The sequence below is a fragment of the Babylonia areolata genome, chromosome 5, assembly GCF_041734735.1.
Source record: "Babylonia areolata isolate BAREFJ2019XMU chromosome 5, ASM4173473v1, whole genome shotgun sequence".
NCBI lineage: Eukaryota > Metazoa > Mollusca > Gastropoda > Neogastropoda > Buccinidae > Babylonia > Babylonia areolata.
In genome coordinates this window covers 51,411,331-51,436,838 of record NC_134880.1, presented here as the reverse complement: position 1 = coordinate 51,436,838, position 25,508 = coordinate 51,411,331, and the positions used below count along the sequence as shown (strand labels likewise).

The window sequence follows — 25,508 nt, the reverse complement described above, 5'->3', positions numbered from 1 at the left end:
CCCTCCCAACACACACACACACACACACACACACACACACACACACACACACACACACACACACACACACACACTCCACCATCTCCTCCCTCGCTCTTTTCCAGCTCCCAGCCATGACAAAAGTCCCTCAGTTTCCGGCTTTGGGTTCAGTGTTATATATTTTGTCAGAATTCGGTAATCAGGTTAGACTTGGTTTCAACAGGAAGTGAAGTCAGAGGTGCAGCAGTGATGTTGTTGTGAGCCGAGGCTCGGGGTTTTATCCGTGTTTTAGACTGTTATTTTATGAAATAATAAACAAACATGGCAAGTTTTAACTCACCGATTGCAAGAGAAGACCAGCAAAAATTCATTGAAGAGAAAAGGAGAAAGATTCAAGAAAAATTAGCTGCAGCGCAAAGCAAATTGAACAAGGAGAGTTCTTCAGCAAAGGCAGGCAGTTCTCAAACACATGCACTGTAAGTACTGACTTTAGTCTGTGTTATTTTCGTTCCTTTTTAATTCAGTTTAGTTTAGCGTAGACGTATAGATGAAAAAAGACACAAGATCGTCCGGTTTTATCAGGCATTGTTTCAAATTAACTTCAGCTTGATTGACCTACGTTTTCCATTGTTAATCAAAGAGTAACTTAGCAAGTCCATGTAAGTGGTTACGCATACAGATTTGCATTAATCATGTGTGACTTTAACTCAGTTCAGGTCTGTGCTGGATCTTACGCATTTCTTTTTTTATGTTACTGATTGGTGAATACGCTAAGTTTGGGATGGATGTGGAAGCAGGCAAACCAAGCGTTTTGTAATTGTTGTTTTTTCCTTTCTTTTTTCTTCTTAAAAAGACCTGTGATAGGTTTCAGCAAAGACAAGGTTACTCCATCCCTGTGACCAGTGGTATTAAAAAGAAGAAGAAAAATTTACCAGCATATGAATTCTTTATTAAGACAATAGCAGCATTCATGTATTTTATCTCTTAGTCTTACTATCACAAAGTGCAATAGTTATTCTCTGGTTTTTAATTTGGAGACTTTGAGTTACTTGGGCTGCACGAATACAGCTATGATATTTTAGATATTATTTATATGATTATGATTAGTTAATTTCAACTTTGAATGGTTTACAGATTAGCGAATGAAACCAGAACAGAATTTGTTTTTTACTCACTTTACAGTTTGCTGTGGAGCAAATTGTATATACTTTTTTTTATTTTAATAAAAAAAAGATTAGATCAGATTCAGCCTTGACTATGACTGTATGAGGTGTTTTTTTCTTTCCATTGATCAGTGATTATACAGGCTTCCTTCAAAATGACAGTAAGTTGCCAGTTTTCTCAGAATGTGGTCATAATGTAACATTTTAATTTTCTCTCTCTCTCACTCTCTCTCTCTGTTCTCTCTATCTCTATCTCCCCCCCCCCCCTCCTCCGATCCCCCCCCCCCCCTCCCTTTCCCTCTTGTCACTCTCTCCCCCCCTAACCCCGCCCCCCTCACCTCCCTCTGTTTTTTTTGTTTTGTTTTGTTTTGTTTTTTCCCTCAGTACACTCCTGCATTTCCTACTGTGTATATGCCCATTTTTATAACATGTTCACATGTGTTTGATCCAGGATTGGTAAGCGTCCTGGCAGTGCAATGGTAGGCAGCATCGGGGCGAAACAGATTAAAACGGAAAAGGGCAGCATTCCCGTTACACAGTCAGCACCAAACCTTGGACATATGGAGATGTTTTCCAATGATGGAAACTTCCTGGAAAGATTCAAGAAGATGCAGGAGATGCAGTCAAAAGGTGAACGGTTGACATGTTTATAATTTAGGCATATTTTGATTATTATGATTTTACTCAAAGTATGTTGAAACTGGGATTAAAGATGAGTGTGTTACTGTATAGTTTTGTTTGTTTGCTATGATGTTTCAGTTTTCTAAGAGTTGCTAATGTGTGAACCCACTATTTGGTAAAAATTCTAATATATATATTGTGTGTAAACTCCTGTACTTTTTCGCTGTGTGTGTCATTTTGTGTGAAGTGAACTGGTATTGACTTCTTTTTCTTACTGCTGTCAATCTGTCTGTCCCACAATCTGCTAATAACAGCTTTTTTCCTTTTATTTTTTAGATTTAATTTTTTTATTCTACCCTCATGAAATTATGCCTCTTTCTACCCACTTGTATAGGACGTAAATTATAGTGTCATAATTTTATATATACATATATATATATTTCAGGAGGATCTGTGAAAACAGAAACATCATCAGGAGACACCACAGATTCAGGTAACAGACCATCTAATGTCATTCATAACTGTCTGTCCATGTTCACTCTTTAAGTCTACTGCCTTTCACTGCAACATATAAAATGTGAGGAAAAAAAATTGCTTACTGAGACTGTCTTTACAAACAGAAAACCAGATGAGTGAGCTAACAATACCCAAAGTGTAACATGGCAGAGACCCTCCACTTCTTAAAAAAAAATGAGAGAAGAAGACCGCCACCAGCGTTTAAAAAAAAAAAAAAAAAGATGGGGGTGGGGGTCTCCCACATAGGCCAGTATTCTTGGACTAAACAGACTACTCAGAAATAAAAATTATCAGTGCTTTTTTCTTTCATACAACAGATGCACCAAAGTTTGATAATTAAAAAAAAAGAAGTTAAGAAAAAAAAAGAATGAAGAAAATAAAAGAAATAACAGAAATGAAGGTAAAATTTAAAATAATGATTTCAATCCAAATGCTGCTGTGCATCATACATGCATCTGCTCTGCTCATACGTGCATAATATATTTTTGCTCACACACACTCGCACAGGCATGCATCTGCGTGTGTGTGCGCACATGCAGACAGTATTCTAATATTAACTAATTAAGTAGTTAAAATGTAATCTGACACACACACACACACACACACACACACACACACACACACACACATGCATTGTTTTGTAACATTTAGTTTAGATGGAAAAGATCCCTTGGTTATATTTACTAATTCAGTCATAATTTGCTTTGATTTTTTTTTTCCCCCGTTAGATTTGCTTAAATTTTTTTTTTCTTTTCAGATAAAGGAAAATATGAGGCGTCTACAAAATCAGCAAAGACCATCAAACAGGCTGTGTCATTGTGAGTTTGATGTGAAATTGTTTTCATTGGCATTTGGTTTGGGTGACAATAGCTCTCCAGTTTTCTGTCATAGTGAATGGGATTATTGGGTGGTTTTAAGTGAAGGGTAAAATGAGTGGTTATTTGCTGTGAAGTGTTTGTGATAATGTTATGGTTTTATGTCAGTGGTATTACTAGTATTTTTTTTGTTTTGTTTCTTAGTTAATAAGTGCTGTTAAAAGTAGGGGTTTTTTTGTTTTTGGGTTTTTATTTTTAAAAGTGCTAGTTAGAGTGAAAATGTGTGTTTTTGTGTATGTGTTTGTGTGTTTAAAATCCCAGGTGGCTTTGGTTAGTTGTTTCAATTGGAAATTTGTAATTTTTTGTGTGTGTGTGTGTGTGTGTTTAAATTCCCAGGTGGCTTAGGTTAATTGTTTGAATTGGAAATTTGTATTTTTTGTTTAAAAAAAAAATAAAAGAAGTATTTAGCTGTATTTAGCTGTCCAGTCACATACTGATTGAGGGTGTAAATGAACCATATACTTATGCTGTGGTATGCATATTTTGGTCTACAGATTTTGCAGTGGATTGATTGATTTATAAAAATGCATGAATTAGTTAGTAGAATAATTATTAACAATTACAGATAACTATTTCAGTTCTGTGGGGCAGCCGATAAAACCAAAGCAGTCATCAACAGTCCCAGCAATGACCATTGCTGACGTATTTGACCAGGATGACCAAGAGCCACCAGGTATCAGCCAATTCCTTTTTGATTTACAGTTTGTCTTTGTGCTTCTCAGATGGTGTTTCTTTTGTTGTTGCTGTTGTAAATGTGTACATAATATTAGATATTTTCTGTTATTTTCTACATGATTATGAACAACGCTTTAGAAAGTTTGTTTTCATTCCAAAGAACATCTTGATGTCATTCTTTACATATGAACAAATATTCTTGTTCCAAAAAACACCAGGGAGATTTTTTTTTAAATGTTCATATTTAGAAGTCAAAAAGATGTAAAGGGTGTGGTTTGTGGGTTGTGATGTAGAAATCTCAATTTAAACATATGCCATACAGTTCGGCCTGTAACTAAGGCGCCACCTGCACCATATCTGTTTCTGAACACCAAATTCTAACTGCCACTTGATGCCATCTGTCATAACAAACTCAATATATGACAGCATCTTTAATCAGAATAATCACTCACGATCACAATAAACAGGTTGATCAGAATAGACGCTCACCATAACATCACACTGAACAGCAATACTTCAGTTTTACCACTGGTCAGTCCAACATGGTTCTTGTTCACTATCATATCAAATCGAAACCAAATGACATAAAACACCAAATTTCAACTGTACATGATCACATTTTGCACTTAGGCCATAAAAAAAGAGCAGTGTCCAAGTTGGGGATAAATTTTTGGTTCGAAAGTAGTGAAATCAGAAATGAACTGACTGTTATTCAAAAGCGGAATGCAAAGTAAAATGGGGGATGGGACTGGAAGCAGGGCTAGCAGGCTGGATTCTGATTGCACAAGTTAAGGAACAGGGGCTTTAAAACAGTGTACATTCGACTGAAGGCTGTGAAATTATTTTATATGAAAAATTGTATGTGAAAAAAAAAAAGCAACAGATAACCAAGTAGACGAATGGACTAACAGAGATGAGTGGAGATTGAAGAAGCAGATGAAAACTAGTCGGATTCAGATCCATTTTTCCAAAGATGTCGTCACTTCTCAGAAGGCAACATCCACTGATAGCAGAGGACTGGAGGACTTTACGGTAGATGCAGCTTATCAGATGTGTGCGCCTTATACACGTTCAAAATAGAGTTTTTCTTTAAATTCAAGAAGTGCTCCTTATGTGCTGCAGCACCTTGCATGCTGAAAAGCATTGTAAAGACTATTTTTAATGGAAGAAAAAGATTATTGAGGTCACTTATGTGCATGCAAAAAAAAACGAGAACAAAAGTGAAAACCTCAATCTGTCCAAAGAAAGTTCAGTTACTTGAAGTCAGTTCAAGAAACCTAATTTTGAAACAAACCTTCAGGTTTGTCTGTGGAATAGTAGACATTCTATTTCTCAATTTTCTGTTTTACTTTTAGCATACTGTTCAGTCTAGTCGTCATGTTTTGTTTTGTTTGTTTGTTTTTTGTTGTTGTTTTTTTTTGGGGTTGTTTTGAGGGGGTGTTGGAGTGGATCAGTAGTAGAGTTAGCTGGATTTGTGTGTGTCTCATATTAATTTTTTTGCTTTGTTTTGTTGTTGTTTGTTTTTTTGTAGTTCTACAACCAGCTTTAAACATGTAGTATTCACCTATTAGTCAAATGGGGAAGTTAGTCACATTTGATACATTTACTGTGTTATTAAGCAGTGCTCAAGTTTTTGTTTTGAAACATCGAAGGTCAGTGAGCAGTTGTTCTCTTTTATATAAAGAGCAATATGCGCATAGAAAAAGGAAGATGTGAGAGTAGAACTTATGATGTTACAGGATATTATTGTCATCGTTGCTTACTGACAGTCATCCATAGATATGTATGTTTTCACTTTTTTTTCCATAGATTACAATGATTAAAACATTTCTTTTTTAATTTCTTTAATTTTTGTTTATGTTTGCAGCTCAATGTTTTCAAAAGCAACAAATGGTTTGATCACTTTATTTTTCTGTCTAGTGAAGTAACCAAAGGTTATTCCAAAGCATCACATTATGAACTGTCCTAAGTCTAACCCAGATGTCATTTCTGATATGACAAATGGGTAAACTGTCAAAGTAATTTACTTAACAGACTTGTTGTTATGATTTGTTTTTAAAGTGAAGTTCTTTGTCAAAAAATTGTGCTTCGAGTCATTTCTTCCCCCCCCCCCCCCCCCACCCCCCCCAACCTTCAGATTAATTTGAATCCACATTTTCATGGTTTTTCTCTTCAGAGAGCAGTAACATAAGAAATTCATGCCATTTTCACAGCTTTCCTGAGAAGTTGCTTTCTCTAGACATTGAGCATGCAGCAGTAAACAAGAACACAACCGTTTCTTTCCAATCTAGAGTTTAGTTTGCTCCAAGGAGACCTGGCTGCTGGCAGAACCCCTGAGGGCTGGAAGCTGAGTACTCGGTTTGAGCGCTGTTTGTGTCCATTTGAAGTGGTTGTGTCAATGGCAACGGAACCTCCAGCCAGATTTCCCTGCAGGACTGATTTAGCGTTGCTGAGTGTGGTGTGGGGGAAATGAGGGGTGGGTAGGTCATGGAGGGTGGGCCCTTGGGGGACAAGGTTCTGATGGAGTTGTTAAAGTCTCTCCACCAGAGGACGAAGCCACCCTGGCCCTAATCGACAAACTGGCCCGAGATGTGCTGGCGGGAGGGGAAGCTGTGGAGGTCACCACCCAGGTCAGGCAGTTCAAGAACCCCCTCTTCTGGTGAGTTGTGCTTTCTTTGGACTGGATTTTGTTGACTCACTTGTGTAAACAAAGTGAGTCTATGTTTTAACCCGGTGTTCAGTTGTCTGTATGTGTGTCTGTGTGTCCGTGGTAAACTTTAACATTGACATTTTCTCTGCAAATGCTTTGTCAGTCGACACCAAATTTGGCATAAAAATAGGAAAAATTCAGTTCTTTCCAGTCATCTTGTTTAAAACAATATTTAATTACACATACTTAACCGTGACCCAACTAGTGCAGACTCCGGCAGGGGTCTGACATTCCTGTCCTGTGCAAACTATCCGCCCATGCGGAGCAGACGAAACTACGGCCGATAACCTCCCGGAAGTAGGTAACCTCCCCTTTGTCCCGCTGGTTATCGCCCTCTTTTTCCAGCAGCCATCATGACTCCTGTACCTGTGCTCTTCATACGGCTAAGTTTTTTCGTATTTTCTGTCTGTCTGTCGATTCTCTGGCGTTCTTGTTTGTGGTCAAATTATGTCTCCAACCAGGTCACATAATTATGTAGCTCGATTGGGGAATCGTGCTAAAATTAAAGCGCGATCGCAATCGATTCGCTGACACTCTGGGCCCTCTACTCCTGGCCCTCTAAACAACGCCAACCCGCCGCCTTCTCCACTTCCTCCGCTCCCTCCGGTCGACTCCAGACCTCCGCCACCTCCTCTGATGACTTCTAGAGGTTTGTGGTCACACACTCAGGTCAGTGTTACCTTTCATGTCATTTTTATCGATCCGCGAACTCACTCGACGCGATCCGCGTTTTCTCGGCCCTGCCAGTCGGCAGTGTACGAGTCGATCTCCTCTATCTCTTTACCATACCCACAGTTGCACCAATGGAATGGCCACAATCCCTTGGGGAAAAAACAAAACAAAAAAAAAAAAAAAAAAAAAAAAAAAAAGGCAGCTTGTCTTGGATCCGCACGTTAGACTGGGCCCTATGTGCGATGCGTCCGTGGTGGCGGCCGTGACATCGGATCACGCGACCCCCCACGCGGCTTGCCTCGACCGTCTCGGATCCAATAGCGACCGAGGCGTGTAGGGATGCCCTCCCCTGGTGTAGGGAGGAAGGTGGACCACTAGGGGACACGCTTGCCCATACGCGTGCTCCCCCCCCCCTTGTCCGGATCACCCGATCCAAGGGAGGCAACCCCTGCTTCGGCACCCTTGCCGGTGACCGCCGCAGTTATTTCCCTTGCACCGGCACTGCTCCTCGCCTTCAGTGCGAGTGTGTGCACGGTCCTACCAAGCTATGCGGTGATGACCCCATCTGCCACACCGCCGAGTGCTGCTGTTTCCCATCCACTAATGGTGTCTCAGAAAGCTACTCAACCAAACAATCAGCAACTCATCGCTAAACTTGCTGCAGCAATTATGCACCACTCTGCCTTCTGGTGCCGCGCCTTGCGCCCACAGAGCAGGTACGTGCACGCCCCATTGGAACTTAGGCAGTGTTGGATTCTTCTGCCCCATTGCCTAACTCTGCTGTTTCCCAGACTAATATTGGCACTTCCACGTTGGAGTACCTCTTATATCATATCATATATCAATATCAAGGCGTGCAAGCCTGACAAGGCCTTTTACCCGCTTGAAGTGGGGAAGAAAAAGAGAGTCCCCACGTATGTCTGTTGCATTTTTCAACATTGAGTGCGCAGTGTTTGAAAAATCAGAAAATATGTAAACGAGTTTTGTATTCAAGATAATTCTTACATGTATTAATAACTCGATCCTGCCTCTCGGCAGTGCTCGGGCCGATCTTGTCTATCACTTTATCCGTCAACACACAACTGACAACTGAACGCCGGTCCTCTCGCAGGAGCTGTTCGCGAGATTGGACCGCCGTTCAGCAACAGGGGGATGCACATCCCACGGCAAGCCGACGGACTTGTCACCCCCTCGCCCACGACGCCCATAACACTCGATTACGGCGCCGTCATGCCACATGCCCTGACCGTCTCGCGTCCGATGGCAACCGATTTGGGTTGGGATGCCCACGGCACTAAGGGGCATTATAATTATTCCCCTTGCGCTCGTTTTCACCTGTGTCGGTTACGGTGGCATCGAACCACGGACTCTCACACACAACATGACACTCCTCCCTGTTCAGCGAGGACACGTCGCACAAGGGGGATATGTGCTCTAAAGACACATTCCTTTTCGATGATTTTCGGCGCCAAGGGAGGCAACTCCACATTTGTAACCTAGGCGCTCGAAGCTGTGGTTAGTTTCGCCGACACAGCACATCACTCCTGCCCCCCGTGCTGTCCACCAACGATGTTTTCTTTCGGTTTCTCATTGGGTCCTCATGCCCAGTCAGGGACTTTACACATCTTTGCATAGCAACTGCACTTTTCTTGCTGTTTCTCAGGCTATTGGCTACAGGAAATGCATCACAATATTTCCCCTTCTATCCATTTGATTTATTATCACAAGCAACAATCACGAAATATATATATAGAAAAATCTATACATATTTAAAAAAAAAAAAAAAAAAAAAATCTATATATATGTATATATATATATATATATATATATATATATATATATATATACACATATATATATATACACACACACATATATACATATATATGAGATATATTGCTACATTCATACGCATTTCTGCTTTCACGTATAGATGCATACTTATCCATCGGTATACACATGTGTATGTGCTTATGGGATAGGTTCAGACGACTTTCATATTAACATGTACAATTATATTTCTATCTCAATTCATTGACATCTGTTCATTGAGATTCCCTACATAGCAATATAGGCACACTTGCATTTGCGGCCTTCTGTTCACAATGCCCAGAACTCTCTGCCTGTACGTACTGGCACTTTATTCATATGCGTATGTACATCTCATATGTAGGTGCATGGACAGATTCCTTTCCATTGATGATTATGCACACTTACCCACTTACTTGGGTATATCGGTGCACGCTACACGTATGCTTATACAGCCGCTTATTTCTTGTGTCTCGATCTCTTGTCATTGGCATACTTCTGACATCACTTGAGCTGACGGAAGTTTTTATTCCCTTGGCACATATATGTATTCATTTTCATAAATTCATCCCTACCTTGCTTTTGGAGGACGACTGCACTCACAAAAATAAAATAATAATAGCCTCATTCACGCCTGAATGTATGCTCCTTCACATTTCAGTAGTGGCTGGTCCTTAGGGATCCACACATACCCCCTTCACACCCACAGGGCTAAGAATGCCTCTCTTGGTGCAAGGACGGACAAGGCAACCCAACTCATTTGCCTGCAACAATCACCCATAAGGCTGGAGATGCACAAGGAAGGGTGAGGCAGTCCAACTTAGAGGTGCCACTCTGGACACACATGCCCTTCATTCCTTCCAAGTTTGTAAGGCATCCCTTCTTTCTCCCCTTGCCTACAACAACCCTTGGTTTGCACCACTGTGATTGTGACAAAAGCTCCACACAGGCCCTACATCCTAGCCAGCCTTCCCATGAAGAGGTGTCTATCTTGCCTTACAAGTTTTAGCGCACCCAAAAACTGCCCACTGGGCAGGAGACAATCACCCTCAGCCCATCTCTTCTACTACTCTCTAGTAGCAGAAGGCCTGGGTCATAATTGTTTTCCTCTACATTTGGGAGAAAGGCATATTGACGAGGACGGATGCGTCCCACAAAGCACAACGAACCGTCCATTAGCCACAGGGGTGTACCTTTCTGCCCACTCATACCAGCACGGCAGATGCCGCATTCAAGCACATCAGTTCACCCCATCACCTTGCTTGAACACAAATCCAGCATCAACGTCTCAAACAATTGGCGTTCGAAAGCACTTTCTGCACTTAGTCTTCCCTGCCCGATCCTTTCGGCCCCTACACACAACCACTGCTGTGGTTACAGATGGCCATTCCTCCTCAAGCACTGTCTTTCCAATGAGACACTTCCAGAGGTTGCTAGCCTAGGCAGGCTATCCCATCATGGAGCCCCAGCCTTCGGTCAAGGGACTGTCAGAGGATGACTTTGTTGTCACTTCGGAAGCAAGCACCATGTCTTTCTGACACACGGTTGCACCACAAGACCCCGTCAACTCTTTCCGGCTTCCTTACATTGCAACATAATCTGCATGGTGAACACCTTCGTCCCTGAAGCACACAGCAGCTGTTTCCTGGTTTACCCATGCTGATTGGTGTCCTCCTAGGAAGAGTATATGATAATCAGTCGAGTACGACAGTCTCCATCAGAACAGCAGAGGAGGCATCTGCTGTCCAGTCTATTCGGGCTGGAATTCGATTATACAATTTATAGTAGAGAGTGTTTTGCCCAAGTTGCATCCCCGGTCCCTCAATCAAGAGGGCCTTAGGACTCATAATTGGGAAGGTTCCCAAAGGCTACTTAGGCCTAAGGCTACAGCACTAAGTCCCAGTGCAATTTGACTTCTAGTCTGAGAGACATAGTCATTCATGAAAGACTAAGCTGCAAATGATTTCCCTTTGCAATTAAGAAACCACTGATAATACAGCTCTCACCTTGCAGTTGGCCATACTAAAAACGTATGTCAGATCAGTGCCTTGATGTCAATAGCCAGTACAACACATCTTGAGCCACTTACCTCCCTGCCCCGCCCCGCTCCATCCCAGACTCAGTGCGCACCACACACAGCCAGAGGCCTATCATGGATCCGGTCCCCTTTCTCACTAAAAAACCTTCAGCAAAATTTTCCCCATGGAAACCCTCTTCCATTTGGGAATTCCATCACTGAATGAGACTCAGTGACCTGTGGGCACATGAAATGCACTTCCACAGCCTGATCCAACCCAGCCATTGACTGCCGACAACCTTCTGCAGGTTACTCCAACAGGCCACACTCAGGCAGAGAAGCCACCAAGCCTTCTGTATGCCCCTTCGTGATGGTACCTACCTGGGCAATTACACAACCCTGTCCCAGAGACACCAGGGACATCAAGTCTTTTGTTACCAAATGTCTGCCATCCTATGCATAGGCAACATACCAGTGCTGTCATTTTTTGACAACGTCAAAAAAGGGGGGGGGCCAGGGGCGGGGGAGTGCCCATCGCCTGTCAGCTCGCATGGAGGAGCTCCACAGATCTGGCTGTCATGCCTGAGGCAGGCCCAACACGGTGACCTACCTGTGTCTCGTGCCACAGTTTCCTTCAAACACAAAAACCACTTCCACTATCGGCCCACATCCGTTGTGGAATCATCAGATCAAACCACATGCGCACCTCCTTGCATTGACGCTCATCCGCGCTCATCTGCTCAGCTGTGGTCCACAGACCTCCCCCACAATACAGCTGTGGACCTCTGTCTTCTTTACCCGCACTAATGTCCTTAGGCGACACAGTACACTCTACTTTCGTCAAATTCTACTTGAGGGACACCTATCGCCTAAGGGATAATGGCTCATCGACTTCTACCAGAGAGATGTCGCACGCCTGCGGGTTGATGACGCAAGAGCCATCGCTTCTGTGGTAGCTGCACAACAGACCATTACAGCTCACAGACAGTAGAACAGGCGAGCCCTCCACCTTGTCGTGCTATTCTGCACTAGTTGGGTCACGGTTAAGTATGTGTAATTAAAAGGAAATTTTCTATCTAAAATTACGTTTAAATAACATACTTACCGTGACCCAAATTTAAGACCCTCCCGTCCTCCCCGCTTCCTGTTCTTCCTGCTTACTGCGCTGGTGATGGCATATTGCCGTCAAAAGAGGGCGATAACCAGCGGGACAAAGGGGAGGTTACCTACTTCCGGGAGGTTATCGGCCGTAGTTTCGTCTGCTCCGCATGGGCGGATAGTTTGCACAGGACAGGAATGTCAGACCCCTGCCGGAGTCTGCACTAGTTGGGTCACGGTAAGTATGTTATTTAAACGTAATTTTAGATAGAAAATTTCCTTTGCACCTCTGGGATGGGCACAAAAAAATTTTAAAAAGAAGCCAATTATATGCAAACAGCATTTACTGTTATATTTATATTTTTTGTATTCTCTAAACTTGGCACTTTGACCTCTTATTCTGACACAACAACAAGAAGAGTCACTATTATCATTTTTTGTTCAAACAGGAACTTCTTTTGCTAAGCATGGAATTTTTATTTATTTTGCAAACGTTTTGGTGCAGATAGTAAAGAAGGGAAATTACTTTGTAATTAATGCTAGGGGACTTAATTTATCACAAGTGAGTCTTGAAGGCCTTGCCTCTCTTATTTTCTTTTCTTCTTCTTCTTTTTTCAGTCTTACAGGCTTTGTCTTCTTCACAGTGCCTTTTCTTTTCTTTTGACTTGTTTAGGTTGTAATGCTTTTCTTTAAGGGAGCATACAGTGATACAGGTCAGATAGTCAGGTTGAAGATCTGATAATCCTGAAATCGGAGTATTTAAATTTGAATTTAATTTCATGTTGATATTGATAGTGGCATTATTGTACTTATTTGTATATTTATTTGGTGGTGGTTTTTTTTTTTTGTTTTTTTTTTTTACTAACTGTTATGAATAAGTTATTTGATACAAGTGATAATATGGTTCATCAGCGGTCTTGTTAAAATTGAAGTGCAACATGTGAGATTTAAGCTTGTTGATGCTCCCTTATCTTTGTTTGCATTGTAATCATGTGTACTGTTGAACAATCATAGATTATTTAAACCACGTCAGACTATGGCTGTGTGGCAGGTAAAAATTGTCATTTATACATGAAGGACTATTCATATATTTTTTGCATGAGTTGCAGTCAGCTAACATAGAAAAATAACTGCTTTACTATTTCAATATAGAGTCTGTTCATAAGATAAGGGTGTGTTTGAAGTTACATGTGAACTTGTGAGAGGAAAATTGTTTCTCTTCCTGATGTTTCAAGGAAAACAGCAGAAACAAACAAAAGAATCAAAACAAATTAGTGAAAATGATATTGTGTTGTTTATATAAGTGGAAATATTGTTAATTTTTACTTTCTTCCTGTTTAAAAAAAAAAAATGTTTACTTGCGTGGTTGATTTTCTGACAGGTTTCTTAAAGACCATGACTCAGATACCTACAAGTACTACAGGTGGAGATTGGAGAAGTTACGTGAAGCCAAGGACGAAGGCAATGATGGGGACATAGAGGATGATGACCTAGGTAATGTGAAGAAAACTGGTAATACTAATAGGTATCATAGTATCATACACAAGCCTGCATACTGTTATTGACGTATATATAGAATTTCTCTGATTTTTTTTTTGAGATACTTGTTACCAGGTGCACATGGAAAGGACACAAAATTGAATTGAAATACTCAGTTCTTCATGGTCAAAATCACTGACAGTCATGTGGCACAGCAGAGAAAGAAGACATACATGTTTTTGAACTGCTGGCGAAAACAAGAACTGCAGCATTTGCACTGTTTATCATTAAGAGTTGTCATCCTCAAGTTCCTGCTGTGTCACTTTGTTTATAACAGAAAACATTATTTCTAGACAGATTGTCTTAATGGGCATGGTTCCATTTGACAAGCAGGACTATATTAACACCACAATGAAAAGGTCCAAGCAACAATGTGTTTGATCCAGGAAAACAAGGTCTTGCATTTGGCATTGGATTTGTCAAGAGAGGATATCTTTTGTCTGGTTTGGACTTTAAAAAAAATTAACAAGAATTTTCACCTATCAGTTGACGATCTGTTTATGTGTGCAGATGTAATCCATGACAGCATAAGAAGTATTATCCCTTTTTTTTTTTCCTGTAATGAATATTGTTTTATTAACCTAACAAGTTTAGCACCTCATGCACACTAATGAGGCTGGATGTTGAAAATTCTTCTGTTTTATCAGTATACTTTTTCTTGTCATTGGTCAGATAAACAGTATAACTTTTAATACAAGTTAAATGCAGATCCTTTGTCCTTGAAAAGAATTCAAGCATAACTTGTGTGCATTGATCTGTACCTCCATGGATGAATGAGGACAGAGCAAACTTTGTTCATAGAATGTATGAATTATAGTTACCATAATAGCTTTCTAAAGCAGTGTAAATTTGACATGCAATAGATTTAAAATCAGTTACTGTTCCTAATCTTGCTGTGGAGTGTTGTAGCTCACAGTTCGCTTGTGGTCATTGCGCTGTCGGTAAGTGGTGGTTCTTGAACAGTTTGTTGCATGTTATTCAGACCATCAGTATCAGGTGATGTGATGTCCACGACTGTTGTGCTGTGATTTACTTTACCATTGTTTTTCAGTGAACTGATACAGGCTTGTGAGTTGGACACCAAACTTAGTCCTGATAGAGAAACGATGCATCTAAACAAACATTGCTTGTTGAAATTGTATGCTCTTATGTTTTTGGTTTGTTTGTTGTGTTTTGTTGTTGTTTTTGTGAGTGTGTCTTGTATGTGTAAGGTGTACGGAGCTAAGTTATTACTTTCCTGCAGTAATGTCCTCTCCTTCCTTTTTGTATTCAGCTGTCATTCTTCTTTCACCACCCCACACCCCTTAACCTCTCTCACTCTTGCGAAATATCACTCAGTTTCATATACTATATTGTGACTCCCTTTCTTTGGGCATTCATGGGCTGCATCTCCCACATTCAGTTGCACGTACAGGCAGGCATTTAGTACCCACCAATAAGGCAGCCATACACCATTTTGGTGGGTAATCTGGCCCAGTATGCTTGTTTCCATAACCCACCAAAGGCTGTCATGGAGTTTGTGATCTTTGGTAACCATATTTGATCTTTTGCCTTTGTATTCACGAAAATGGAATTGAGATACTAGCAGGTCTACATTATGTTGACCTGATAGATTGGAGAAATCTCCACCATAACTCACCAGATGCTGAAAGCAAGGTTGAACCTAGGATCAGAAGTCCAACACTTTGGCACTTTGACCATTTGGTGCCTGTCCGTGGTTGTCACTTTGAGGCAGGGTTGCGAGTTACACAGATTTCTGTGTTATTTCTTACATACTTATATCTTAACTTATCTGTTACGGACTAATATTTTGTTTGAGACAGGGATCACAATCCATGCTTGCTTTAACTTCAGTGGGTCCCAGTGGGTCATGGTAAATATGCAGTAGTTTAAATGCAGTGTTCAGGGAAAAAATTCCTTTAAAGTTGCTTTCTTCATGCTTCATTATTTGTGTTATGAATGACAAGTACCTAAACAGGCAATGTTGTGTCACAGATGTGTTGTACAGTCATGCTGATTACGAGTTTCACAGCTGAATGCCTATGATACTGAAAGTAGAACATGTCAGCATTTACCCAGAACTGTGACATACACACACACACACACATCGTGATTAAATTTGCATCACACCATTGTTACAAATTACCAGCAATGCAAAGAGTTTTCACGGAACTAAATTTGTTCACCATGAACACCACTTTTGACCTTCCATTTCCAACAACAGAAACAAGCAGGTCCAAAGTGCTGCGCAAAAAGAAAAGTCGATGGAGCAACGACAAGACACGCAGCCCCTCTCCCCCAGCAGCAGCGCCACCTGTGATGCCCACAATGTCAAGGACTGGACCAGGGGTGGCGACCAACGTTCAGCTTGGACAGCCTGCCGCAGCCAGACGTTCCGTGCCAAGTGAGTGGAGGGGGAGACAAACATTAATCATTTCTGCAGATTCAGTGCTGGGACTGGGACAGTCACTTCAAGTGGGAGACGTTTCCTTGTGGGGGTGGAAAAAAAGTCTGCTGAGACTTTTTTTGTGTGTGAAAGACAACAGTGTTTGTTGGTGCAGTGATTTCTTGTTGGTGACAATATGTCTTCACACATAAAAATTACTTTAATGTATGCATATATGAAAGTTTTTTTTTGTTTTTTTTTTTCCTCTGGATTCATAGTTGTGGGTGGCGAATGTTTTAAGGGCAGATGTACATAACTAAGTACCCTGAAAAAAATAAACTGAACAGCCCCAAGTAGTTTTTCACAGATAGGACATGTACTGTATTAATCATTATCATTGTTATGCAGTTGATTAAAAAAAAGATAAAGGGTTATGTATATTGATTTAGAATAATTACTACACACACAAACATGCACATGCACACTCGCACACAAACATATACTGTCACACACACACACACACACACACACACACACACACACACACACACACACACACACACACACATACACACACATCGTCTAATATCACTGACAGTGAAAGGACGCTAAACTAAAGAACAAACGAACGAAGGAACCACACATGCACGCACGCATGCATGCACGCACTAAAAGATGACAGACAAAGATGTGTAACAGTATTCTAATCACCAAATGATTGAGAGTGATGCCGGTAACAGACATCAATTATATAGTTAAACCATATATAGAGTTCTCTGTCACAGTTATTGTGTACATCTTGCCATGGCTGTTGGACCGATTAAAAAAGAAAAATGGGAAAAAAAAGTCAATCCACCACATGTCTGAGTCTTAAAAGAGACTTGTTCAAGAGATCAAGATGTTTCAACAACAACAAAAAAGTAAAAGAGAAGAGCATAGGCATGAAAAGTGACTGTTCTTTGAGTTGAGTTTTTCAAAATATTTGTTTTTGTAGCATTACCTTTGTTTGTAATACGCACGCATGCACACACACACACACACACACACACAACACAACACAACACAACACAACACAACACACAACACACACACACATCTAAAAACACTTATAGTGAATAGACGTTAAACTGAAGAAAACACACACACACACAAGCGCGCGCGCGCACGCACACACACACACACACACACACACACACACACATTTGCATAGAAGGAGAAGAGAAAAGTTTTGAATAAAGCCAACTTTAAAGCATAATTCTATCTTTCTTCTGCCCTGGTTCTGTGATGGTCATGCAATTGTGCCTTGTAATATCTACATTTGGAAGGTGCATGTATGTGTGTGTGTGTGTGAGCATGCAGACTCTTCTCTTGTTACTGTGAAATATATATATAACTGTGGATTGATGTCATAGTTTTGAACACCCACGCGCGTGCCAGACTCTTTCATCTGCAGCCTGTAAAAGTCAAAGATTCAGTAGAAAATGTGACTCTGTGTGTTGCTAGCGTCTGGTTACCCAACCATCCAGGACTTTGCTCGCAAGATGGTGGGGAGCGACACTATCAGCCCAGAGCAGATGAAGCAGATCCGGGAACAGAAAGAGGTCAGTAGCTTTTTGGCGTCTGTATTGTATTGTATTTTGTCATAACAGATTTCTCCTCGTGAAATACAGACTGTTCTCTCTAGGGAGAATACGTTTCCACAGTGCAGCACCATTTTTTTTTTTTTTTTTTTTTTTTTTTTTTTTTTTTTTTTGTCTGCAGGTGTTTGAATTTGTTTTGTTTTTCTTACTATCATAGTGCCTTTTTCTGCAGAATGTTGCCAGGAACAACCCTTTTGTTGCTGCAGGCTCTTTTCTTTTCATGTGCACCATGTGTAGGCTGTACACGGGACCTTGATTTATCGCCTCATCAAAAAGACCAGCACCAATACACCACTCAGGATCTAGTGGAGTGGAGCATTCAAATTCTTGGTCTGTATAAGCCTGGAACCCATGGGCACTTAGTTCCTTGTCAACCACATCACCACTAAGTCATTGCTCCAGTGCCTGGGCTTGGAATTCCTATTTTCCGCAGAGAAAGTTTTTAGACTTTTCGCAGTTGGCAACCAGCGATCATGCCCCTGAGGAGAGACCCTAGAGATCAACACAGCCACTTTTGCTCGAGTTGATGTTAAACACTTAACTCCCTTGTTGAACACTTAACTCCCTTTGATACGAGATACAACTTCAGTTGCCCATAAAACATGGAAAAGTGTCTTTGGGCTGCACTGTAACAAAACGTTTGCACACATTTGAAAATAAATGTGCACGATAACAGAAAGCAGACTGAACTCACTCCGTTCCTTTTCTTATTCGGCTTCCGCCACCCAACAAGCTATCCCTCTATTTGCCCTGTAGTCCCTATCATACCCTCCCCCTCTCTCCCATGTGGCGGATGTAATATTTGAAGTTCAACAATGCAAGTTTATTACAGTTACAAAAGAGAGGGAACTCTCAGTGTCTGTCTGCTGACTCAGAGGTTGAACACATGACTGTATTTCTGATCTTTAATGTCTTAGAATAAATAGGAGATATTAAAAAAAAAACAACAAGAAACCAGCATGTTTATACAAGCACGCACACACACTTGCACACACACACACACACACACACACACTGCATCACTGGCCATAGTTTGTCCCAAGATGGTTTAACATGTTAAACATGCATGTTGTTTTTTGCCAGATGAACATGATGTATGAACTGATCATCGCTCAGAAGAAGGCAAAGGAGGCCCAGACAATGTCAGAAATCACAGGCCTCAAGGTCAAACCCAAATATGAGTACGACTCGGATGAAGATGTTGATGGCGGAACCTGGGAGCACAAGAAGAGAATGAATGAAATGAACGCCACAAAGGGTGGGTCCTTCGTTTTGCTTTTTTGTGTATGTGTTGTTGGTTTGTTTTTTGTTGGTTTTTTGACTCACTCGTGTAAACAAAGTGAGTCTATGTTTTAACCCGGTGTTCGGTTGTCTGTGTGTCCGTGGTAAACTTTAACATTGACATTTTCTCTGCAAATACTTTGTCAGTTGACACCAAATTTGGCATAAAAATAGGAAAAATTCAGTTCTTTCCAGTCATCTTGTTTAAAACAATATTGCACCTATGGGATGGGCACAAAAAAATAAACAAGAGAGGCAAGGCCTTCAAGACTCACTTGTGATGCACTTAAAAAAAAAAAAAAATCTAATCGTTAAAATGTGTTCTGTATTTGTTATTATAAAGCTTCGCATTAAAAAAAAAGAAAAAAAAAAAAAGTCCTAACCAGATTCAAATTAATTCCCCTAGCATTAATTACAGAGTAATTTCCCTTTTTTTACTATCTGCACCAAAACGTTTGCAAAATAAATAAAACTTCCATGCTTAGCAAAAGAAGTTCCTGTTTGAACAAAAAATAATAATAATGACTGCTCTTGTTGTTGGATCAGAATATCAGATCAAAGTGCCAAGTTTAGAGAATACAAAAAATATAGAACAGAACAGTGGGATTAGATTGATTGCCTTGAGGGTAAACTTGGCAGTGACTTGCATTGTTGCGTTTGATTGTTAGGACAGAATTGTCAGTTGTCCTTATTTCTTGCTCTGTGCTTTTTTTAACAGAATATGCTGAAAAGTTGACCGAGGCTGGAAGAGGGAAGCATTTTATTGGTGACTTCTTGCCACCTGAAGAGCTAGAACGTTTCATGGAAACATTTAAGGTAAGTTGAAAAGTGTGTGTGTGTGTGTGAAATTATATGCGATCATTCATTATGAATCAGCACAGAAAGTATGAACTGTAACTGGTATGAGGTGCAAGTCATGCTATATTGCAGTGAACAACAACAATCACAGGATGCATTAATGATAATGTTGCTGTTCACTAATCAACTCGTGCAAAACATTAAAAAAGTTGAAATGACTTGGTTTCCTTTTGAGTTTGTTAAGACTGAGCACTGGAAATCCTTTGCAATTGAACACTTGATTTTGAGCGTGTTAAGACTGTGAGCACTGGAAAAACTTTGCAGACAGTTGATCTTGAGCGTGTTAAGACCGTGAGCAACTGGAAATCCTTTGCAAACGGTTGTTTAATTACACATATTTAACCATGACCCGGTTGATGTTGAGCGTGTTAAGACTGAACAACTGGAAATCATTTGCAATCAAGCAGTTAATCTTGAGCATGTTAAGACTATGAGCACTGGAAATCCTTTGCAAACAGTTGATCTGGAGCGTGTTAAGACTGAGCACTGGAAATCCTTTGCAAACAGCTGATCTTGAGCTTGTTAAGACTGTGAGCAACTGGAAATCCTTTGCAATCAAGCAGTTGATCCAGTGAAACTATGGTTGCATTTCACTTAATCACACTAATTCTGATGTGGTGGCTCTGCCATAAAAGTTTTGTTGCGTTTCGCTTTTCACTGAACTACACAAACACTGATGTTGCTGGCTCTTCGTCTTCACAGGCCTTGAAGGAGGGTCGGGAGCCAGACTACTCTGAGTACAAGGAGTTCAAGCTGACGTGCGAGAACATCGGCTACCAGATGATGCTGAAGCTGGGCTGGAAGGAAGGTGACGGGCTGGGCTCTGAGGGACAGGGCATCACCAACCCCGTCAACAAGTCAGTAGGCCACCTTGGATCTTGAAGACCCTTGTGTCTGTGCTGTGTTGAAGACCTCAGTGTCTGTGCTGTGTTGAAGACCTCTGTTTGTGCTGTTGAAGACCTCAGGGTCTGTGCTGTGTTGTAGACCTTAGAGTCTGCACTGTGTTGTAGACCTTAGAGTCTGTTTGTTTGTATTTGTATTTCTTTTTATCACAACAGATATCTCTGTGTGAAATTCGGGCTGCTCTCCCCAGGGAGAGCGCGTCGCTATACTACAGCGCCACACATTTTTTTGTATTTTTTCCTGCGTGCAGTTTTATTTGTTTTTCCTATCGAAGTGGATTTTTTCTGCAGAATTTTGCCAGGAACAACCTTTTTGTTGCTGTGGGTTCTTTTATGTGCGCTAAGTGCATGCTGCACACAGGACCTCGGTTTATCACCTCATCCGAATGACTAGCGCCCAGACCACCACTCAAGGTCTAGTGGAGGGGGAGAAAATATCGGTGGCTGATCCGTGATTCGAACCTGCGCGCTCAGATTCTCTCGCTTCCTAGGCGGACGCGTTACCTCTAGGCCATCACTCCACAATGCTATGCTGTGTTGTAGACCTCAGAGTCTGTGCTTTGTTGTAGACCTCTTGGGTCTGTGCTGTGTTGCAGACGTCTGGGTCTGTGCTGTGTTATCGACCCCCGGGGTCTGTGCTGTGTTATCGACCCCCGGGGTCTGTGCTGTGTTATCAACCCCTGGGGTCTGTGCTGCATTGTAGACCCCCGGGGTCTGTGCTGCGTTGTAGACCCCTGGGGTCTGTGCTGTGTTGTAGACCTCTGGGTCTGTGCTGTGTTGTAGACCCTTGGGGTCTGTGCTGTGTTGTAGACCTCTGGGTCTGTGCTGCGTTGTAGACCCTTGGGGTCTGTGCTGTGTTGTAGACCCTTGGGGTCTGTGCTGCGTTGTAGACCCTTGGGGTCTGTGCTGTGTTGTAGACCTCTGGGTCTGTGCTGCGTTGTAGACCTCTGGGTCTGTGCTGTGTTGTAGACCTCTGGGTCTGTGCTGTGTTGTAGACCCTGGGTCTGTGCTGTGTTGTAGACCCTTTGGTCTTTGTTGTGTTGTTGATCCTTGGAAGCTGCATATATATAATATGGCAGATAACAGACCTTTTTCTTATTATTTTTATTAGAATTAATCACAAAGTATGTCATGAACTGTGTTTGGTAGGGTTTTTTTTTTGTGTGTGTGTGTGACAGTTTTGTGTTAAACACGGTTGGACGTTTGTGTAGTTGGGCAGTCCTGATCTGGCCTAGTGCTGTCAGCTGGACTATAAGAAGCAATGATAAATAATATATTATTAACCACAAAGAATATTCTGCAATCTCCTGTCCCCTTTGGAAGCCTTCCTGGCTTCCTTATTCTGTGTTTTGCTAAAGTTTGCATCCTTCCCCCAAACACTGTACATGTGAAACACTAGCCAGGTGAAAGCCCTACCCCAGCCACTGTATAGACAGTATTCTCTGTCTTTCTGTCCATGTACAAAAATCAGTAGTGCAAACCGCCTACATTGTCTTCTTTCTCTTTGTTCCAGGGGTAACGTTTCCCGTGAGAATCGGGGTTTGGGAGTTGAGCGCCCTGCAGAGCTGAGCAAGGAAGATGACGAGTACGACGCCTACAGAAAGAGAATGATGCTGGCCTACAGGTTCAGGCCCAATCCTTTGGTGAGTGTTCTTGTCTTCTTTCCAGGAGCCCCACCCCATTATGTTTTTAGGACAGGTGGGTGTGAGATTTGTTGTGGGAATATGAATAATTTTCAGTTGCATTAATGTTTATTTACCAGAATTGATTATTAAATATTTCAGCACAAAATAAATTTAGTCCGAGAAACAAGCTAACAATAAAGAAATTTAGTCCGAGAAACAAGCTAACAATAAAAACGACCACCTCTCTTACACACACCACCACCACCACACCACACCCACCAAAGCAGTTTATGCTTTCCAGGTTGAATTCATCAGTGAACTTTTCCGTTTTGTTTTGTGTCGATTCAAAGTTTGCAAGGTGTGTTGTCTTTGTTGCCTTGTAATATTACCTTGCTCAAGTTATTTTAGTGTTTGTGGTTGCATTCTAATTGGTTCACATTTAATGCTTACTGGAGGGTGTAAATTTTGTTTTCTGACAAATTTAATTGATATGAGTCGTTTTCCTTCTTTCATTGAGTGTTGCATACAAATGGTTATAGCCATGGTTATAGTTTGGTCTTCAATACAAAGTTTAAGAGCATGTTTTATTTATCCTTTATCTGGTGGTATGAGTGATTGAAGTTACACAGTAACAGTGCATTGATGGTGCTATCCAGCTCCCCAACCTCCTCTGGGGACAAGTGATAATGTGCTGAGGTTGGAACGGCAGGCACCCCATCCTTCAGAACTTCATATTTTCCTTCCATTGAAACAGAGCACTCGGGGGTGGAGGTTCATATTGTCAGGGGTTTTTTTTTTTGTAAAGTTAATGTCAGAAAAGGAAACTGTCATGTTGAGGAAGAAAAATGTCACAGGACAGTTTTGAAAAGTGAGGTTGTTCAAGGAAACTGTCCCAGAAAAGGACTGTCCTTGAAAATCCAGTTTTTACCATGGCATTTGAATGACTTCATTTGCGTTTCAGTGGAAGACTTCTATTGATTTATTACAGATGCAGTTATGTAATAAAATGTAAGTATAGTGTTCAGTTTTATTGTCATCATCTTATCTTACTATCTTTTTTATTTCTCCAGAATAATCCCAGACGACCATACTACTGAAGTGAACGGACACAGCAGCAGCAGCTTCCAAGAGAATGCATGAACTTATGTTGTATTATTGGGAAGTGTATTGTTTGTCTAGCCTGTCCTTCCACGAACCAGGCTGCCAGAAAGCATGACCAATCACACTTGTTATTGAGGAGCTTGTCTTTTATCAAATGCCAGCTGTTTTAACTTGCAGATTAATTTATGCAAGACTTGAGACTTTTACATGCTCTTCCTTACGTCTAGTTTAGTTGGGTGAGCTATCCTGCATGTTTTTAGGGAACTAATGAAATTTTTATTCTCATAAATTATTAATGGACAGACATCTCTGATGTACAAAAGAGGGGAAGAGGTGGGTTTTTAATGCTCAGCATGACCTTGGAATCTACTCAACTTTTAACTTCAGTATCATGTTATGAATCATTTTGCTGTACTGAGGAATAGGGCTAATCCAGATTTGAAGGAGATGAACTTTGGTGGTTTGGGTAATTTACTGGGGTTTTGTGTGTGTGTGTGTGTGTGTGTGTGTGCATGCTCCTTATGTGTTGTAATTCTCAGGAGAGGCTGAAAAAAGGAGAGAAAAAGTGTCAGACAGTGAATGAATTTATACCATGGTTGTGTTACAGCAATATTCTGCAGCTTTGTCACCTTAGGACAGTGCATGCGCATTAATGAAATGTCAAGTTTTCCTGATACATTGCTTGAAATACAGCATCCACTTTGAAATATTGACACAAATCTTGGTCAGTTTTCTGGCATCACTATTCCAACTGCTTTTACATGTATGTCTTTTATCTATTTAGACAGCATCACTTGATTTTAGGGGCATAGGATGCTGCATACAGGGTTCTTTTGTATTCCCAGAACTAGTAGAATATGGACATAAAAACATGAGGTCATGAAGCACCAGGTTCTGCCAGGATTTGAACCCTAAGCCTGTCAAGACTGGTATAACCTTTTGACTGCCAGGCCCATCAGTCACAAGTAAAATGCAGAAAATTGTAAAGTAGCATGTGTATGTTTCTATGAGGTGATTATTATTATACTCCATTTTGCTCGTTTTTAGCAATCTTAAGAAGTAAAAATCATAAAACCAGTTTTCATGAGGTATTTGTTAATTAACAGTTGTCAGTGATTGTTTTATCAAGCCATGTTTTGTAACAGATGAGTTGTAGTTCATTAAAACATTTTAAATCACAACTGCTTTGTTTTCTGTGTTAAAAAACGCACACACACACACATTCAGCTTGGCCCTGTTCCACAGAAGAGCATGCATGTGTTAACCATATTGGACTGAGCTACTGATGCTGGACAAGGAACAGAGACACCATCCAAGCCCAAAAGGTCATGGATTCAGTAATGAAAAATCAACTCCAGATTTATGGCTTATTCAGGAGTTTTAAATATGTGATGTGTTTGTAGGTGAGGTGATTTTTGTTTACAAACAGTTGATTGTTATTGGTTTTTGTTATCACTGGGCTTTTCCAGATACAATAGACTGAGTAACACGCTAGACGCCACATTCCTGGCATCAGACTTGTTCCCACCCCTCTTGCGGCCAATCAATGTGTGTGTGTGTGTGTGTGTGCAAGTGTGTGTGGCTGTGCGCGCGCGAGTGTGTAAGTGTACACGTCAGGAGAGCTCTGTGCACGTGCGAGCACATACATGTGTGTGTTTGTGGGTGGGGATGAGGGTACGGGGAATGTGTGTCAAGGGGGCTACAATGTGTATGTGTGTAGAGGATGAGGTGTGTGTGTATGCATGTCTATATTGTAATAATAATAATAATGGTATTTATATAGCGCTGAATCTTGTGCACAGACAAATCAAAGCGCTTTCACTCCAGTCATTCACACGCATACATAACTCTAAAACTGGAGAAACTGAAATACAAGGAAAAGGCAGGGAAGGGAGGTATTTTGGGAAGAGGTGGGTCTTAAGGCCAGACTTGAAAGAGCTGAGTGTGGAGACTTGATGAAGTGAAAGAGGAAGTTCATTCCAATTGCAAGGTCCAGAGATGGAGAAAGAACGGTGGCAAACAGTCAAGTGTTTGAATCTGG

The 25,508-nt window shown here is 41.1% G+C and overlaps 1 protein-coding gene across 2 annotated transcripts; it reads left to right on the top strand.

Moving 5' to 3' along the window:
• The first annotated feature begins 211 nt into the window (after positions 1 to 211).
• Positions 212 to 24,648, top strand: LOC143282150 (SURP and G-patch domain-containing protein 1-like). 2 transcript variants are annotated; one of them, XM_076587692.1, is made up of 14 exons: positions 212 to 455; positions 1,594 to 1,772; positions 2,209 to 2,256; positions 3,037 to 3,097; positions 3,733 to 3,827; positions 6,377 to 6,488; positions 13,517 to 13,629; positions 15,899 to 16,078; positions 17,564 to 17,661; positions 18,784 to 18,958; positions 19,700 to 19,797; positions 20,542 to 20,696; positions 22,255 to 22,384; positions 23,437 to 24,648. In XM_076587692.1, the coding sequence occupies exons 1-14, from the start codon at positions 301 to 303 to the stop codon at positions 23,461 to 23,463; spliced, it is 1,626 nt and encodes a 541-aa protein (XP_076443807.1). In that variant the 5' UTR covers positions 212 to 300; the 3' UTR covers positions 23,464 to 24,648. The 2 variants fall into 2 exon arrangements, with proteins under 2 accessions (XP_076443807.1, XP_076443806.1); XM_076587691.1 differs by having other exon boundaries at positions 6,365 to 6,488.
• The last annotated feature ends 860 nt before the right edge of the window (positions 24,649 to 25,508 follow it).